Consider the following 17,918-nt stretch of genomic DNA (forward strand, 5'->3'; position numbering starts at 1 on the left):
AGTGTGGGGATGATTTTAAATCGATGGCAGGTGTGGGTTGAACAAGGCAGCGGTGGCGAATGTAAAGCTGTAAAGAGGACGACATGCCACAAAAGGAATACTACCACAATGGTAATTTGATAAATTTGGAAAAAGTGGAAAACATAATTGGGACTATTATGGTGTAAAGTTTATTTGATGGTTATGAGATGCTTTTATAATTTTTTGTTATCTTTTACGTCCATAAGATAACATCCATTCCTTCTCTAGATCAAATTTGTGTAATTTCTATCATTATTTGGTATTTTGACACATATGAAACACATTTTGATTCATATCTCTCTAAATTCTATTCTTATCGTTCAAGAACAATCCTTTTGGCCAAGTTAAAGAAGCTCTTTCATGTTTTACTGACATACATTTCCAAAACTTCAACCAACTCGTTGAAGTGTCTTTAACAACTGACATGCACCAGATTCCTTTTCCCAATTCAATTAAAACACCTTCTTGATCCATCTTGCATTCCTGTTATTCCAGTTTCTTTCATCGTTATTTTCATAAAAAGAAAAAAAATGAAGAAAAAACTCTTCTCGAGTGGATCATCGTGCCACATCGATCATGTAAAGCTGCCGAAGAAATTATTCTTTTCACTCATTCAAAGCCGAACCACATCATCATGTAATAATTATTTTGGAGTGAATCCGAGTTCGACTCGAGCAATGGTTCGGAATATTCATCAACGGGCTCAACCAAAATTGTACGTGTATTTCAAAATATTGGAGTGAGTGATTAAACAGTGTAATTTCTTGTTGAATATTCAATATATATAATTATTATCAGAAAAGTGTTTGATCGTGAGCAAGTTAAAAAACATAAAGAATATTCTTTACAATGTGAAAACAAAGATGAAACGACTCGTTATGATTATGTGAAAAATATAATTGCAGATGGAATAGTGGACCGAATGAGTGTATGTTATGAAATGGTTTTTTTTGAAAATCATCATTCAGAACTAAATACTTATAAGTATTTCTCAAAAACATTATCTAAAGTTTGCGAAATTGGATGTGGCAAGGGATTTATTATTGATAGAATTTTACAAAAGCGTATTCTTGACTTTTTACATCCTGAGGAACGTGAGAGTGCAATGGCTCAATCTAAAAAGTCTTCTCAAGCTTCAGGTTTCAGTGGAATAGAGCTTGATCTTCCTGTTCTACACTTTCAAAACATTGAACATTATATTTTATGTGACCAGTCTCAACTACTTTTGGATAGTATTAAAATACCTTCTCCCGAAGATTTGACTAAAATCAAAGGAAATACCATCAAGAAGATTGAAAAGCTATATTTCGATGAGGATGGAGCTACTCTTCCGTTCGAGGACAACTCATTAGATTGTGTAATTTCAGGATTTTACTTACATTGGGTCAATGACTTGCCAGGTCTTTTAAAAGAAGTTGAACGAGTTCTAAAGCCAGATGGTGCATTCATTGGTGCAATGCTTGGAGGAAATACATTAGCAGAATTGAGAAGCTGCTTTGTATTGTCTGAACAAGAACGAGAAGGAGGTGTCTCACCACATGTGTCTCCTTTGAGCTCTATTGAGGATGTTGGAAATATTGTGACGAGATCTGGACTGAATTTACCAACCGTTGACGCAGAAACAATTAAGGTGTACTATCCTGATCCATTCACACTCATGCACCATTTACAAGGGATGGGAGAAAATAATGCCTTGATCAAAAGACGAACAATACTATCCAGAGAAACAATTATAGGAGCCGCAGCTATTTATGACCACATGTTCAGGGAAGAAAAGGGTGTACCTGCCACGTTTGAAGTCATTCATATGATTGGATGGAAAAAAGATGAAAGTCAACCCAAGTAAGTTTTAGATATACCATTTCGATTTAAATTCCACTTTTAACATGCACATTCAATAGACCTGCAAGACGAGGTTCAGGAACAATATCCATGAAAGACCTAGCCAAGGAAATGGGTGCTAAATTACATGTAGAAAAAGATGATGGTGGCTCAGATGTAAACTCGTCTTCTTGTAAAAGGGAGTAAGAAATAAAATTAATAAAAACATTCGTTTTCACTCATCAAAATTCTTAATTTTCCATTCCGTTTCTTTTTCTCCTTTTTCAATAGAAATTTCAAGTGATTTTTCATTAATCAAAATCTTTTTTTGGTCCAACAACAAAACAGAAAATTTCAATCATCGGAGCGTTGAATATAATTCACACCTACCATCATACATGCTTTAACATCCTCCCATTCATTTCTACATCCATTCTCAAGTCCCTTTCCTTTCAAAAAGACGTTCGTATACCAATCATTAAAACAAGCCTTGTACGTTTCCTCCAACTTTGGGCATTCTTTCGTTAAATCCACATTAAATGTATGTTTTGTAACATTTCCTCTTGCTTCATCTCGATAACTTCTTCTTTCTCCTTATAGAAGGATGAATCACTTGTATTTTCCGAAACAAAGGATGAAGGCTTGTTTGAGAACATTTTTATTGATTGAAAAAATGCTGCCCGCATATGGCCGGCTGCCCGCATATGGCCGAGTGGTTTTTCTGGAACTATGGCAGCCAACTGGTCCAGCGTTCGAATCCCAGGGGTTGCTGCTGTTATCGTGAGCAGTTTAAACACCTTTACTTCCGGGGTGCCTGCTAGGAAGTCACTACGTATCTTACGTTCGGCTTGTAAATATTGTACATAAAACCATCGAACAACGTTTATCATCGAATAAACCCATCCCTGAATTTTTATTGATTGAAAAAAATGAAAAAACAACTCACCAAGCTCGCACGAGGTTTTGTTGGACAAACCAACAACTATGAGAAGAGAGTATACGTCCTGAGGAATTTAATGGAAAGGACGAATATTTCAACAAGTATCAGGGCTGAATACATGGTTCCGAAGATTATAGTGAATAGCGGTATTATTGAAAGAAGAGAATATCATATTAATTATTTATTAAATAGCACAAATGTCGGCAGTACTACAGCTTCATCAACAACACATTCCGAGCCAAATGATTCATCAGGCAAAACTGAAGGAAAAGAGCAACAACAATCATCGAGTACAATGGAAGAACGACCTTTAACAGAGGAAGAAATCAAGAGAAAAAAGCGAAAGAGAATTGCTTTTATTATAGCAGCTATAATTGCTTCAATTGGAGGATTAATTACTCTCGCTCTTTACCGAACAATGCTTGAAATTCAGAACCTTGCTTTTTTTTCAGAAATGATAGAGACTTTACATATGAATAATGATGTGTCAGTGTTAAAAAACGCTATTTTTTCATTGGAGGAAGGATTTAAAATTTTAGACAATGGTGAACTTTCTACAGAAGAATTAAATAGCTTAAAACAAATTTTTGGGGACTTTGATTCTGTCAAATCCATTAGACTGTTGGGCCCAAATTGGGTTGAACACATAGTTCACAGACTTTATATTTTGTCCAAAGAGTAAGTCTTGATAGTATGAATGAGCTTGACGAATATTGATTTTTTGAACAGCATTGCCTCTTGGACTGACTTTCAAGTTTTTTTCAAGGAGTCTAGAATTTATTACTTCTTTCCAATTGTCAATAAGGAAACAGGTTCAGTAGCAGTTATGAAAGTGGCATTACTTCTAGATGAACGACATATAGCTGAAATTAAAAGACTGAGAGAAAAAACAAAGATGGAAATGGAGGCAAAACAAAAGAAGGAAAAGGAAGAAAAACTTCAAAGACAAAAGAGACAGAAAATTAATGAAGAAAGAGCTAAGAAGGGAGAGCCTCCACTTGAAGATGAGCCAGAAAAAAAACCAGAACCTGTGGAAGAGAAACATGAGGAGGACAAACCAATTGAAGTTCCGCCAATAGAAATAGAGAGCATTCATATTTGTGACGCCGCTCCCTTTGCCGAAGCATTTGACCAAAATTTCTTTTCTCAACATGATAATCATCATTTATATGGGTTGAAAGAGTTGACTTATAACTGGCCATATGGAGCATCTTACTCTGGAGGCAAATCTGAACTTTTGATATTTCGCAATCCAAATGTCTCCAAAAAAGTACCAGTTTTATTTACATCATTTGGATCCTTAAATGCTCCTTCTGCCAATTCAAAGCTTGGTCACTTTTATTTTGAAAACCTGGATAACGAAAGAGTCAAGCTGGATGCACGAAACGTCTTTAAGCAATAACTCTAGTGCATAATGAAATTAAATTTGATTGGTTGTGAGACTGCATCATGAGCTTATTTCCCAATGGTACTCCAGTGTCATTATTGTTTGTGAGGGAAGGCATCCTAAATCGATCTCGTCTTAAAGGGACAGAGCATACATAGCAAGACTGGCCAGCGAAAGTGAACTCCGGGCTTCAGGGACACGATTTATGTCCCTCGAAAAAAAAAATTTCTGTAGTGTGAACTTGAGTCTTCAATTTCAGTTTTGCGCCATGTCATCATCCGAGTCGATTGAAATGTTTTATTCATCAAAAAATGTGTGAAGTTTTGGAGATTAAACACCAATTACCTCCATTCCACTCTTTGAAATCATATGAATGCAATGGACAGCAATACTTTGCAGCAGATGAAATTATTGATTCTTTTTTTGTTGGAAAAAACGCAAAAACATCAAGATTACTTCTCACCATTAAAGATGGCAAAGATACACTCAATCATCAGCAGCAACAGGCTATCGGATTGCCATCTCCCTTCCGCAATGGAGTCATCATCACGAATTTGGTAGCTTCATTGCAAACAATTCTTAAATTATCTACAGGCAAAAAAGATCAAGAAAAACTAATACGCCACATATTCACCACTTTTTCAAAAGAAACGAGCTTGGTTGATGTTATGAATTTTGATAACGAGATCGATAGTGAAATATGGAATGATTGTGATCAATGTTATAGTAATTGTGAAGACAACAACAACTTAATCAACGAAGCCGCTCTTTATTTTGATGACGTAGATAATGACGAAACAGAAGAAAACGATGACGAATTTAGTGACGATTTATTTCAGTTCACAAATTTCTCCTCAATAAGTGAACAAAATCAAACCGATCAAAGTGAAGATAACACCATCGATACCATCTTGCAGAATTTAATCTCTGAAAATGAAATGAACACGCAACATCAACCACCAATTTCAGATTTTCCATCTCCACCAAGCCAGGACCAGACTCAACAATTCAATCCGTCTCAAAACACTCACCCACACAGCCCGCAATTAAATCATATGGATCCGTTTGTGCATACTAATGAGCTATTTCATCAACAACTCTCTCAACATTGGCTTTGGCATTACTTGAATACTCATTTACACTCTCATGGGAATGGATTGACTAATAATTCACAACAACTTACAAATGAACATCAACATCATTCGCATCATATTTTCACAAACCATGCTTGTTCACATCATCCTATATCAAGCAATAAAGATACCAATACCGTCAACATGAAATTTTGGGAATGTTCACATTGTAGATGTCATGATATCCAAGCACATGACCATAAATATTCAAGTATGCAGTTAGGACAAGATACTTTTACTCGCAATAACAAAGATCGAGCTAGAGAAATGGTATCAGTATTTGAGAAAATGTTAGGGACTCTTGGACACAATATTCACGCCTGGTTTGAAACATTCTTGCAAACAAAAGAAGGCATTCAAAAAAACAATTAATATTATAGAAAAAAACTTGAAAGAAAATATTCGGTACAAACAACTGAAACAATATCTTATCGAAAAAAGAGATCCTACAATAGTTCAATATTGGAGAGACAATAATTTAATTTCTGATAATACTTATCACAACCTTCGAAAAGAAGTTTCCTTAATGAAGGAGTTGCCTTGTAAGAAAGAAATGAGCAATTTAAAAAAACAATTGAATGAGAGAGTGGAAGAAATATTCAAATTAAGATGCCCAAGTGCTGAATTCGTTGGTCACATCATAGATTTAGATGAAGCTATTTATTATATTCTAAAGTTATATCGATCTCTGGGAGGAAAACTTAAAAAGAAAATATTTTTCAAAATTTCTGTGGATGGATGTGAAATTAACAAAGTGAAACAAGTAGCCGTTGCATTAGTTCCTCTTAATTTAAGAGATGTGTTTCCTTCTCAAGCTGTATCTTCTGTCTTTTATATTGGATTATTTCAAATGTCTGAAACAAAAGAGAGTATTAAGGAAACCATTGGAACATTGACAGACGAAATCAAAGCTGTGTCACAAAACACATATTTTGAAAAATCTGAGGTTCATTTGTTCTATGTTTCAGACATGCACAACGTTGGATTTACATTTGAATTTGATATTTGTCCATACTGCATGGCAAAAACTGTTGAAGAATTTAGAGCACGCAATCGAACAACCCTTGGAGGTTCCTTGCCATTCAGTCCTAAAGATTTAATTATGTGTGCTCTTCATGTTAAACAGCGATTAGTTGAAAATACAATTGCTTATATGGCTTCAAGTGGGCAATACAATAATACCATATTGCAGAATTTGCAAAAATTAAAAGGATTAGAGCATTTTAATTGGAGTTGAAACAACGAGTGACTGAATATGGTATTTCACAAACGTCAGAAAGAGTTACTGCTAAATCGAGCATGCTGTCTGGGGATCAATGCAACACAATTTTAAGTAATGTTGAAGTGATAGTGAATGACATCGAACAGCACACTAAGGAGAAATATTTGAATATTTTGAAATTATTAAGGAATATTATAATTATCGTTGAGGCTAAACAAGATGATCCCAATACCAAACAAAAACTTACACCAGACAGAATCTTTAAATTGGACAAGATGATCATGGAGTTTTTATGTGTTTGTTATCGAATATGGAGCAAAGGTATCAAAGCTCATTATTTTCATTTTCTTACACATCTTCCATCTATGATGACAGAATTGCTTGACAATGATTTATCCTTATCTATTTTAAGTAATCAAGGGTTCGAACGTTCTCATTTGTTTCACCATGCCGTGTTTAATAGAGTGATTAATAACGGTGGTGGTCGTCACAAACTTTTTCTACAAGCTTTCAAGAACAAGAGCAACAATCACAAAACACAGAAAAACAATCAGAGAAAACGACAACCAAGCGAAAACAAGCAAAGAATACACGACAAAGCGATCAGGCGACCAGTTTTAGTGGAACAATGAGTACACAAGTTTCTCAAAAGAAACGAAAATTTTAATCGAAAATTTTCAAAAGCTCTCAATCCAATATTTTCCATCCTTCACTTGAACCCAATGACACAAGTAGGCATAATATAATTCCAATCTGGTGTCGGAAGAGATCACCAACTTTGATACAATGCAACGGTAAGGAATATTGTCGAAATCTTCACTTAAATCAACTTGGAATCTTTTTCTAAGATTATCACCAACATTCTTTTGATTTACGGTCATATAATTTTTGGCCCATTCACCATCTCCAAAGGAAGGAAAATTTGGATATTCAAATTCATATATTATGTGACGATTGATTTCAGTGTCTCCTGTTCGATTGATCCAAGGAGAATATTGTTCTATTATTGTGTACATATGTGGTTTCATTGTACGACACATATACATATCAAAGGTTTGTTCCTCACACTCACCAACTGGTAAACGACATCTTGCTTGTCCGTTGCATGGTGAATTAAAATCCCACAGAAAGTTTACGAGCTTCATTTCCATTCTAGATGCTTGTTTGTGATGGTCTTCATGTTCATAGTTGATGATGGACAAAGGACTTGGGTGCATATTTATGGGTACCTCATCGACCTTCACAAAGGCCTCCAATGGATGGCATTTGTAACGTCTCTTCCGTTTCCCTTCAGATTTACCTTCATCTGACTTTGTGTTGGTTGATGGTCGTCTCTTTGTTGATGGTTCCTTAGGCATGTTGTTGATGATGTGGTGGTAAAGCACAACGATGATGATTACTAGATTGTTGTTGTGAATTTGTTTTTCGATGAGTTGTTCAACCAACCGACATGGCCGCTTCCCAAGTCATTTATTTTTTTTTTCAACTCCTGAATCCGAATCCATCCTGCAACACGGAGGGCTGGCAGTCTTGCTATGAGCATGTGAATTGGTCATATTCCTTCAATGTTTGAATTCTCTCGAAGGGATGACAATTCACCACCATGAGAAACTGTTGTAATGTTGCCATTACAGAAGTCTAATCCTTAACAAAGAACAGAATAGTCACTTACCCTCCGGTCAACCCATTCTTCTATTTTATGGAAAATGAATAAATGAATATACACACCAGCTCTTGGGTGGTTTGGAATTACAAGCTACACACCAATACATCTGAAGAATATTTTAGTTCTCCAAAGGAGAAAGTGCTTGTGTAAGGTTCTTCATTCTTCTTGCAAAGTACCTTAGCGCACTTTGGGTTTTTTAATATTTCTCTTTGAATAAAGTTTTCAGTTGACTAAAAAATTTTACATAATTTTCACAAGAAACAACTCCCTTACTAAAGAAGAGTTAGAACAAATAAACATGAATAACAATCAATTTATTTTCTGATGATGGGTGGAATAAACTTTCTTGGATTGAGGTCTTCGATGAATTTACTTGGATACTTCCAACTTGTTCCTCATCTCTTTATTGAACATAATGCAGACTCGTCATGTTCCGATAAAAACGATCGTTTCATAAAACCTTCAATATTCTTTGAAATTTGTGAAACAGCATCATTGATGTAGGACTTGTAAAACTCAAATTCTTCAAGCGAGGGCTTTTCAAGCTTCGACAGTATTTGTAAAAACCTCTCTAAATTGTTTTTAGATTGATTTAGAGTCATGAACAGATTTCCTTCCATTTCTCTGAGTTGAGAAATGCGCTCACAAACACTTTTCCAATAAGGATCATCTTTCAAGAGGTTAGTCAATTGAATCATTCATCACAACATACCTTGCTGTTTTGTGGCATCCAAAATACAGTTTTTGATAAACTCAGCAAGTTGATCAAAAATGCAGTAGGAATCAATGGATTTTCCAGCATCTGGAGTCGATGCAGGACCTTCACCAATAGTGTTACACAATTTTTCAATGAAACGTCTTGTAGAATCGATAAACTCCCTTTGAGCATTTTGAGTTGTTTCTTCCAAAGCCTCGGAACATCCTTCAATTAACCCCTTTGATTCTTCTACAATTACAGGTAAATACTCTGAGTCTCCAAGGGTTTCTTTTAAATATTCCTGCATCATTTCAATTAAGCTTTCTCTGAAAGAAGATATCCCAATAGTCAGATTTCTATGGATTTCCTCGCTCTTCTTGCTATACTCTGTCAAAAGCTGACTAGGAATTTCTGTTTTTCCCTCGCCATTGCTGGTTCTAACTTGTGGGATAGGTGGGTTAGGCTTTATATTACCTTTGTCTTCCTCCAATTGTTTTATTCTCTCCTCTCTTTCTTTAAGTCTAACATGTAGGTGCTGCAACTCAGAAGTCTTTTCATCTAATTCATCCTTAACAATCTTAATATCTCTCAAAAATAACATTTTTGTCCTTTCGAGCTCTTGCGCCTGCATTTTAACAGATATTTCCATAAGTTTTAAACGCTCCTTAATATCTAAGCTATACTCCTCTCCCTCATATTTAACAGGAATAGAGTGTAACCAGTTATGATACTCTTCTAATTCCTTTTCTCTTCCCCTTTGATCCTTTTCGATCTCTTCTAACGCTTCCAGTTTCTTATGCATTCTTGAATGAATGTTAATATCCACATTTCCTAATGAAGGGACAGATCCAATTCCGTGGTTATTGATAAAATCGCGAAGCTGCTTGTTCTCCTCTCTTAGTTTGGAATTTTCTTCCAACAAACTTTTCACTCTCTTCATTTCATATTTTGACGTTGACAAATTTTGAGCTTTGTGAAATCATACTTACAGATGAAGCTTTAGAATGTTGCTCAACGCTTTGACGTAATCTTTCTATCTCTTTCTCATACCTTCTTATAAGGACTGAGTCATCAACCACCTCATTTACCCTTGCGTTGAGTTCAACCCTCTTTGCTCGATCTGCGAATTTAAGAGTTGAATGGGACTCATCATACGCGAGGACGGATGACGAAACAGTTGCGACAAACACTGTTTTGGTATTTCCTCCAAGTGAGTCCTGCAATAGTCTTGTTAATTTTGAATCTCTGAAAGGAATGTGGCTTCTATTCGATTGCATGAGAGCTGAAATACAGTTTCCCAATGTCGATAAGCTTTGGTTAATTGATGTCAATTCTTGAATCCTTTTTTCTCCCATCTTCGACGAATATATTGTGTTCCATTTTTCCTAAATTCATCGAATTATCAACCAAAATTCCTACTCTATAACTAGTACTTACGCTACCAGCTAAATCAACCAAATTAAGCTTTGAAACCTTTACAACTGCTTCTTCTGGGCTGGATGGATTCAACGGCTCTTGTTCAATGAACATTTGAAAAATTGTGTGAGATCTTGATGATCGCTCGTTCATGTCCGTCGAAGCCATGCTTCTATTTTTTGCACCTCGCTCCATTAAGGCAAAAATTTCTTCTTCCTTTGTTACACAAACGGTTGTCAAATCTTGAACATATACGCCCTTCTTTCTATCTTCTCGAATATCTAAGTGGCTAATTTTGTCATTATAATTGAGCAAGTCAAAAATCTTTTCATTATAAATCTCAAGATAAGAGCAATAAACTCTGTATCTTGTGGTCTTTTTTGTTTTCCTTATGGTAGACAAAATGTGTTCGACCGATCTCGGAATTATTCCTCTATTTTCTTGCATTGTTATTTTTTTCTTAATTGGGAAAATATTGATGTTCCATTCCACTCATCAATCAAATACGTACCATTGAATCATCTCCTGAGAGATTTTCAGAGCTAAAATCAATACCCATCATACTACATGAAGAATTAAGCTGTCTCGTAATTGAGAAAGCTCTAAAATGATACATACGTGTATGTTTTTCCAGTTCCTGTCTGACCACTAAAATAAGAAAATGAATTCAAGTAATGGATCGGATTGAGAGAAATTCATACATACTAAGCAAAAATTGTTCCGTTATATCCCTGAGTCACCGCATCAATTGTGTCTAATCACAGTAATAATAAGGCTTGTTTTTCTAAATCATTTATACATACCTTTTACAACTTCGTAAAGCTCTTGTTGAGTTGTCTCTTTAGGGAACACTCTATCAAAAAACATCTCAGATCTTGACTTTCCCTTTCTAATTACAATTGTACTCTCCTTTGGATTGAGGTTGATTTATGCTTAACTGAGGTTCCCACAGTACTTACATCAACAACTGATACAGACTCTTCATGATCCTTCTCATAATCAAGTTGTGGCCTTACCCTAATTGCTACCTTGATATTCTCTCGATTCTCCGATGACGATTGCACTTTCTTTGATCCGGATTTCTTCGACAAGGATTTCTCCAATGCTGAAGTACCATCTACAATCTTAAATGAACATAAGCAGAGGTTGAATTCAAACAGATCATTGTCCAAAACTGTCTTACCTTTGAAATTGTGTTTACGGATGATAGATTATCAATGTTGAGGGAAAGGCCAGTGGAAAGATTTCGCATTTTCTGATTTTTTTTAAATTTAAAATGAATGGCGCCTTTAGTTGAATCATCAACAACAACGCGAAGAGAATCAAAGCAATGCTCTTGCAAGATCGTATTTCTTACAGAGTGGTGAAAGAGACTTCGGAATGTTGACTTTCCACAACCTGCTGCTATCGGATATTTGTTGTAGTTGTTTTGCCTGTCAAAGAAAAGTGCTGACAACTGGCAACAGCGTTTTTGTCAAAATTTTTTGGTGTCAACAGGGTTTGAAGACCCGACCACGCACAACCTCAGGCCCAAACTTTCATTGTAAAATGTTGTTGAGACAATTTTGAAAATTTTTGTCGAAAAAAATAACGCCACAACCAATGTACGTATTCTCTCTGAAAAAAACATTCAGCAATACTCAACCTAACTTGTACATAATCGCCTTCACCTGATACACATCAACAGACAAAATGGTCTTTGTTAAAATCCAAAAAACCAAGGCTTACTTCAAGAGATATCAAGTCAAGTTCCGCCGTAGAAGAGAAGGAAAGACTGACTACAGAGCCAGGCAAAAGTTGATCACTCAAGACAAGACCAAGTACAACACACCAAAGTACAGATTCGTTGTCAGAGTCACCAACAAGGATATCATCTGTCAAATTGTTGCTGCTAAATTGAAGGGAGATGAAGTCATTTGTGCTGCTTATGCTCACGAACTCGCCAGATATGGCATGCCAGTCGGTCACACCAACTATGCTGCTGCCTATGCTACTGGTCTTTTGCTCGCCAGAAGATTGTTGAAGAAGGTTGGTTTGGATACCAGATATGCTGGTAAGACTGAAACTGATGGATCTGTCTTTTTGGTTGAACAAGCTGAAGGTGCTCCAAGACCATTCAAGGCTTACCTCGATGTTGGTTTGGTCAGAACAACCACTGGTAACCGTGTTTTCGGTGCTTTGAAGGGAGCTTGTGATGGTGGTTTGTATATCCCACACAGCAATCAAAGATTCCCAGGTTTCAATAAGGAAGATGAGTCCTACAATGCTACTGTTCACCGTGAAAGAATCTATGGTGTTCACGTCGGAAAGTACATGAAGGAATTGAAGGGATCCAATGAGGAAGAATTCAAGGCTCGTTTCTCACTTTTCATTAAGAATGGTATTACTCCTGAGAACATTGAGTCCAAGTACAAACAATTGCACGCTGCTATCAGAAAGAACCCAGATGCTGTCAAGAGCACCAAGACTGCTCCAGCTGTTCAAAAGCGTTTCAACAGAGAGAAGTTGGACCTCAAGTCAAGAAAGCAAAGAGTCGAATCAAAGAAGGCCAAGCTCATCGAAAAACTCAAGAACATCCAAGAATAAATCAATTCCCAAACTAATAATTTCAATTTTGACCTATTTGTTTGTTATGTTTGTTCTTTGACGGATCTGAAACCTGACGTTATCCATGTTGTCTCTTTCAAAAAAATGCACCTGTCAAGAGACTTTTCCAAAAGATCCACATTCGACATCAAGTCTCTCCTATTCAAAACTAAATTCCGAACGTTTATACTGCTGCTGTGGTTGTTGTTCTTTCTCTATTGTGGATATTATTATTTTTTATTGTCATCGATAACATCATCCGAAAAGAAGAAACTGCAAATTCACTCCGAGAATAATTTGGAAACGACCACGAACACACCGAATGAACATCAGCAACAAGTACCAAACAAAGAAGATAAAACGAATAATTTAGCTAAAATAGATGATCCTAAAATACAACAGCCAATACCACCTGATTCATCCAATGTGATTCCGATCGTTATTTTTACTTATCAACGAGCTGAATATTTGAAAGAGTGTATAGAAACATTATTCAGGTATGCTTGAATTTCGATCTTCATCAACAAACCTCATCAAATTAATTATTTAATTATTTTAATTTTCGATAATTATATTTTAATATCCATGAGACAGATATATACCAAGCAAAGGCTTCCATATTTATGTATCACAAGATGGATTTGATGAAAAAGTGAAAGAAACTGTTGACAGCTTTGGAGACAAAATTAAAAAACATTTCCAAAGAGAGAGAAATGTCATCATTCCAGACAAAATTTCAAATATTGTCGCCTATTATTCAATTGCTCAACATTATAAATTTGGAATTGATCACGTATTCGCAGAAGATGAAAATTATGATCGAATCATAATTTTGGAAGAGGATTTAAGAGTTGCTCCTGATTTCTTCGAGTATTTTACGCACATGTCACCGTTGTTGGATATGGATACATCTCTTTTTTGCATTTCTGCATGGAATGATAATGGAATGAAAGGATTTGTAAAAGATCCTGCTAAATTCTACAGAAGTGATTTCTTTCCAGGTCTCGGGTGGATGATTAGGCGAAAATTGTGGCAGGACGATTTTGGACCAAAATGGCCTCTTGGATTTTGGGATGACTGGATCAGAGAAGGTACCATTAGAAAGGGAAGATCTTGTATTCGACCTGAAATATCTAGAACATATACATTTGGATTCAAAGGTGGAGCAAGTTCCAACCAATTTTCCAATTATTTACATGCAATTGTTCTCAACTCTGAATCGATCGATTGGAATAAGGTCGACATCAACTCACTTGTGAAAAGCAACTACGATCAAGAGTTCATTAAGGAAGTGAAATCATCCACTTTAATTAATACCAACGAGCTTGGAATGAAAGAAAATGAGAAGATTAGATTGGAATATACCACTAGTGATGAGTACATGCGCATTGCTAGAGAGATTGGAATAATGGCAGATGTGAAAGCTGGAGTTCCTAGAGGTGCCTATTTAGGTACTGTCACCGTAAGATTGAGATCAAACACTTTATACATCACAACTCCATCCTTTGCACCTCAAACATACACAAATATGCCACCATACAAAATTTAATCTTTCTTATCGTAGAGATGTTGTGTGAGAGCCAAACTCGTGGAACACCGTTTTGCCCTCAAGTAGTTGTATATCATAGTATTTTCCGCGTGCTGTTTGGAGATGCACTCTTTAATTATCTTCTCATAAGCACGCCTTTCTTCAGAGTCTTGCTTGGCTACATTTTTGGCATTGTCTCTTTCTTTGACTACAGTAAGTGTGAAATGTAATGATATTAACAATAATATTAAACATGATCACAAAAGAGGGCAATAAAACTTACAGAATGAGTAAGTCAGAACTTCCTTATTATCCCTAGGTTTGGTATCTACAGATACCTTAATGGTTGGTTTGGCATCTTCGGGTATGAATCCCCCCCCTCTTACGGGCTCTGCCTTTGAAACTCCAACATATTTAGGGCTCGGGATTCTTTTCTTTGTGTCACGGATCTCATATTCCTTAGGTTCTCTTTTTTCTACAATAACTTTTTTCCTCTCAGGTTTCGAATTGATATGTTTTGAAGAGGATCCTGCCATGTCTGGATCTCTGATAGGGTTTACTCTTGCTTTTCCTGTACGTAAGGCTTGTTGATCTTGCTCGAGTGTTGTTTGAGTTGGATTATGAACAATTTTCTTGCTAAATAGAGGTTTTTCCTTTGATGAAATTATCCCAGCCGTCTCAAAGTCGATGGATTGTCCTCTTTCCCAAACTGGAGTGACTATCTTTCTTCGATGTTGCTTCTCTGTTTGAGGTCGTGGTTCTTGAACATGTTTTTTCGTTGCATGGTTCTAACCTCAAAAGACATGAATTGGATGGTACTTATCTCGTTAAAACGCTGTACTTACAAACACTGGGCCATTGAATGCGGTTGGGCATAGATCAATGCTGTTCTCATTGCTTGATAATTTCCGATGGTCTTCAGATGAATTTCTTAATAGACTTGTGATGGTGTCCTTATTCTTTTGAGGCTCCCTCCTCTTTCCAGAACGCGTTTCATTTTGTGTCGGATTTATGAGGGTATGAAAGAGACCGGATGAATCATTCTTTGACGAAGGTTTTTTAATTGGAATTTGAAATTCCTTTCCTTCTTTTTGGGATGGTAGCTCAATCATGAATTTTATCTATTTCGCTTCGATGATAGTAATGATGAACTGATATTCCCCAACAGAATCTACTGTTGCACTACAACTATAGTTGGCGGGGAAAGTTTCCTTTTTTTTTAATTGATATAAAATTTTATGCGAATCTCTTTCTTGATCAACACCTGTTGAAGTCTCAACTTAAAGTCTGGTCTGCAGAGTTTTTTCAGTCCTTGAAGAAAACATTATATCTTAAGGAGAAGGGGCTTGCTGAGCTTTGCATTAAATCTCCAAGGTTAAGAGAATCATCGTGATTGGACGAACTTGAGGAAGGAGGATGTGATACAAACTTGGGAAGTGTAAAGCTTTCGTCACCAAGGTCCAACAAGGGGGAGTCAGCTTTTGGAGAAGTGGAGTCTGTCCGTTGAATTGAAACTTCTTGCCCTGGAGGTGGAAATTCTTTCTTTGTTAAATTCTCGACCAGGGATACAGCTTTTTGGCCGTCAGAGAGACTTTCATGCATTGAAGTGTCCAGTAGTTCTGTCTGATTGGTTCCAAAAAATTGAATTGATGACGAAACTATTTCTTCGCTAATCTTTCCGACTTCTTCTGTAACAAATTGTTCGTACTGTGTTTTGTATGTTCTACATATAATAGGAGTGCTGGTGTGATTTGTTTTTGAAAAAATTGTTTCACTTACTTTTTCTTTGCTTGTTTCATTAGTTCTTGTTGTAGAAGCTGCTTGTATTTTGACTTTTTTGGAGTTTTATCCTTTGGAATCTTCTCTTCAATTGATCGCGAGGATGATTGCTCGGTGCGAGTGGAATTGAGGGTTGACGTTGGTTCTTCGTTTTCATCTGTGGCAGAAACACTACTAGTTTTCTTTTGATTTGAAACAGATTTCGAAGATTTTCCTTTCTTCATGAGGAGTGATTTCTCTTGAATGAACTATCATTATGTATATCACGGTATGCCACCAATAAAGGAACAATCACGAAGACCTACATTTGTAATGTCTTGCAAGGATTTTCTCTTTTGCTTTTTCATCTTGGGGTCAAGCTCAAAATCATCGCTTTGATCCTCATCTGAGCCTTTGTGTTTCTTCTTCTTCTTTGACGACGAGCTCGGATCGCTTGAAACTTTCTTTCTCTTTGATGAATGCTCATCCTTTTTCACCTCACCAATATTACTATTCAAGGCTATGCTCTCGATCAAAGAATCATCTTGGGCTCCTCGGTTTGAAGCAGAATCCTCCTTCAATGATGGTTTTTCAGGCTTCTCCTCTGAAAATGCTTTGGATGAATCATCTTTAGGATGTTCTGACCCAGAACCCTTAACTTTCTTTTTAAAAACCTCAATTCGGTTTGATGGTTTGCTCATATTTTTTAATCGTAGTCAATTGGGAGAGTTGGCCTCGAAGATCAAGCGAAAGCCTCATCTAAGTACAACAAAAATTTAAAAGGTCAATTGGTACTCCTTCATCAATAGAGGTAATCGTATTCAATGAATTCTAAACTTAGCACTCTGCAATTTATTCTACTTCATCTTGGGAGGGGGTACAAGAGGATTGGGTCTTGGTTTTGGTGGTTTGAGCGCCTTCACTGCATTGATGAGTTCTTCAAAATTAAATCTTGATGGCTCCTTGTTAAAAACTTCTACGAATGTATGATACAAGTTATCATCAAGGTAAAACTTGTACATGAATCTTGCAAGCTCTCTTCCTTCTGCCTTATTAATATGTGCATCATTTGTTTCGCCTCTCATTAGCACAATTCCTTTTGTTTGAGAAAATTCAGTAAAGTGTGTGAGAGACATTTGAGGGGATGCCCATTCTCCCTTTGCTTTGAACTCTCTCATCGATGTAAATAAAACATGCTCGGTTTGAAATTGCAAAACAACGGTTTGAAATCCAATGTTTTTAAACACAGGTAGTACAAACATTGGACAATCTTTTGAACGGTGTTTGAGAACTTGATATTGTGTATATGGAACTGTTTCTGCCAAAATTAACGGATTCATTTCATGATGATCCTTCCATATTTTAATTATTGCTTCTGGTGTTTCTCTCTCAAGTAAAGGCACTTTTACAATCTGGTCAAGGGATTTCGGCCCCGGTAAAACAAATCTCCTATTTTCTCTTGTTTGATTATTATTATTATGTTGCAATAAAATTCCGATGCATGATGATGTTTTTGAAGTTGACAAACTAGAACGGGAAAGAATCGATGAAGCAAATTTTAACATTTTTTTATGGAATTGTTAAGAATTATGAGATTTCCATCTGGCCTATAATCCCAAAGTTTGATGTGGTTTGATATCTTTTGCTTTGAGGAATTGAGTGATGAATTTGTTTTAAGACAAACAAAATTTAATCATTGAGAAGGTGATATAGCTCAGTCGGTAGAGCGTTGGTCTAATAAGC

The 17,918-nt window shown here is 36.2% G+C and overlaps 12 protein-coding genes across 12 annotated transcripts; 6 read left to right on the plus strand and 6 right to left on the minus strand.

Annotated features, from left to right (window-relative positions):
* Positions 1-551: 551 nt before the first annotated feature.
* Positions 552-2,049, plus strand: FDP41_006760 (uncharacterized protein; the record flags this gene model as incomplete). The annotated part of the gene is made up of 4 exons (XM_044710430.1): positions 552-736; positions 820-949; positions 1,007-1,863; positions 1,923-2,049. 4 exons carry the CDS (start codon positions 552-554, stop codon positions 2,047-2,049), a joined length of 1,299 nt encoding a protein of 432 aa, XP_044558863.1.
* Positions 2,050-2,077: 28 nt separating this feature from the next.
* On the minus strand, positions 2,078-2,498 carry FDP41_006761 (uncharacterized protein; the record flags this gene model as incomplete). Its single annotated transcript, XM_044710431.1, has 3 exons — positions 2,078-2,164; positions 2,233-2,360; positions 2,456-2,498. The coding sequence occupies 3 exons, from the start codon at positions 2,496-2,498 to the stop codon at positions 2,078-2,080; spliced, it is 258 nt and encodes an 85-aa protein (XP_044558864.1).
* Positions 2,499-2,771: 273 nt separating this feature from the next.
* On the plus strand, positions 2,772-4,184 carry FDP41_006762 (uncharacterized protein; the record flags this gene model as incomplete). Its single annotated transcript, XM_044710432.1, has 2 exons — positions 2,772-3,460; positions 3,512-4,184. The coding sequence occupies 2 exons, from the start codon at positions 2,772-2,774 to the stop codon at positions 4,182-4,184; spliced, it is 1,362 nt and encodes a 453-aa protein (XP_044558865.1).
* Positions 4,185-4,480: 296 nt separating this feature from the next.
* Positions 4,481-5,674, plus strand: FDP41_006763 (uncharacterized protein; the record flags this gene model as incomplete). Its single annotated transcript, XM_044710433.1, has 1 exon — positions 4,481-5,674. One exon carries the CDS (start codon positions 4,481-4,483, stop codon positions 5,672-5,674), a length of 1,194 nt encoding a protein of 397 aa, XP_044558866.1.
* A 181-nt stretch (positions 5,675-5,855) lies between these two features.
* On the plus strand, positions 5,856-6,539 carry FDP41_006764 (uncharacterized protein; the record flags this gene model as incomplete). The annotated part of the gene is made up of 1 exon (XM_044710434.1): positions 5,856-6,539. One exon carries the CDS (start codon positions 5,856-5,858, stop codon positions 6,537-6,539), a length of 684 nt encoding a protein of 227 aa, XP_044558867.1.
* Positions 6,540-7,201: 662 nt separating this feature from the next.
* Positions 7,202-7,882, minus strand: FDP41_006765 (uncharacterized protein; the record flags this gene model as incomplete). The annotated part of the gene is made up of 2 exons (XM_044710435.1): positions 7,202-7,524; positions 7,597-7,882. 2 exons carry the CDS (start codon positions 7,880-7,882, stop codon positions 7,202-7,204), a joined length of 609 nt encoding a protein of 202 aa, XP_044558868.1.
* Positions 7,883-8,585: 703 nt separating this feature from the next.
* Positions 8,586-11,555, minus strand: FDP41_006766 (uncharacterized protein; the record flags this gene model as incomplete). The annotated part of the gene is made up of 10 exons (XM_044710436.1): positions 8,586-8,860; positions 8,903-9,821; positions 9,877-10,272; positions 10,325-10,762; positions 10,815-10,866; positions 10,922-10,951; positions 11,009-11,057; positions 11,107-11,212; positions 11,263-11,427; positions 11,487-11,555. The coding sequence occupies 10 exons, from the start codon at positions 11,553-11,555 to the stop codon at positions 8,586-8,588; spliced, it is 2,499 nt and encodes an 832-aa protein (XP_044558869.1).
* A 440-nt stretch (positions 11,556-11,995) lies between these two features.
* Positions 11,996-12,889, plus strand: FDP41_006767 (uncharacterized protein; the record flags this gene model as incomplete). The annotated part of the gene is made up of 1 exon (XM_044710437.1): positions 11,996-12,889. One exon carries the CDS (start codon positions 11,996-11,998, stop codon positions 12,887-12,889), a length of 894 nt encoding a protein of 297 aa, XP_044558870.1.
* A 105-nt stretch (positions 12,890-12,994) lies between these two features.
* FDP41_006768 (uncharacterized protein) lies at positions 12,995-14,438 on the plus strand (the record flags this gene model as incomplete). The annotated part of the gene is made up of 2 exons (XM_044710438.1): positions 12,995-13,386; positions 13,484-14,438. The coding sequence occupies 2 exons, from the start codon at positions 12,995-12,997 to the stop codon at positions 14,436-14,438; spliced, it is 1,347 nt and encodes a 448-aa protein (XP_044558871.1).
* A 236-nt stretch (positions 14,439-14,674) lies between these two features.
* On the minus strand, positions 14,675-15,529 carry FDP41_006769 (uncharacterized protein; the record flags this gene model as incomplete). The annotated part of the gene is made up of 2 exons (XM_044710439.1): positions 14,675-15,205; positions 15,263-15,529. The coding sequence occupies 2 exons, from the start codon at positions 15,527-15,529 to the stop codon at positions 14,675-14,677; spliced, it is 798 nt and encodes a 265-aa protein (XP_044558872.1).
* Positions 15,530-15,722: 193 nt separating this feature from the next.
* FDP41_006770 (uncharacterized protein) lies at positions 15,723-16,876 on the minus strand (the record flags this gene model as incomplete). The annotated part of the gene is made up of 3 exons (XM_044710441.1): positions 15,723-16,140; positions 16,197-16,444; positions 16,502-16,876. 3 exons carry the CDS (start codon positions 16,874-16,876, stop codon positions 15,723-15,725), a joined length of 1,041 nt encoding a protein of 346 aa, XP_044558873.1.
* A 156-nt stretch (positions 16,877-17,032) lies between these two features.
* Positions 17,033-17,740, minus strand: FDP41_006771 (uncharacterized protein; the record flags this gene model as incomplete). The annotated part of the gene is made up of 1 exon (XM_044710442.1): positions 17,033-17,740. One exon carries the CDS (start codon positions 17,738-17,740, stop codon positions 17,033-17,035), a length of 708 nt encoding a protein of 235 aa, XP_044558874.1.
* Between the last annotated feature and the right edge of the window lie 178 nt (positions 17,741-17,918).

This window comes from Naegleria fowleri, assembly GCF_008403515.1.
Source record: "Naegleria fowleri strain ATCC 30894 chromosome Unknown tig53, whole genome shotgun sequence".
Lineage (NCBI taxonomy): Eukaryota > Heterolobosea > Eutetramitea > Acrasida > Naegleriidae > Naegleria > Naegleria fowleri.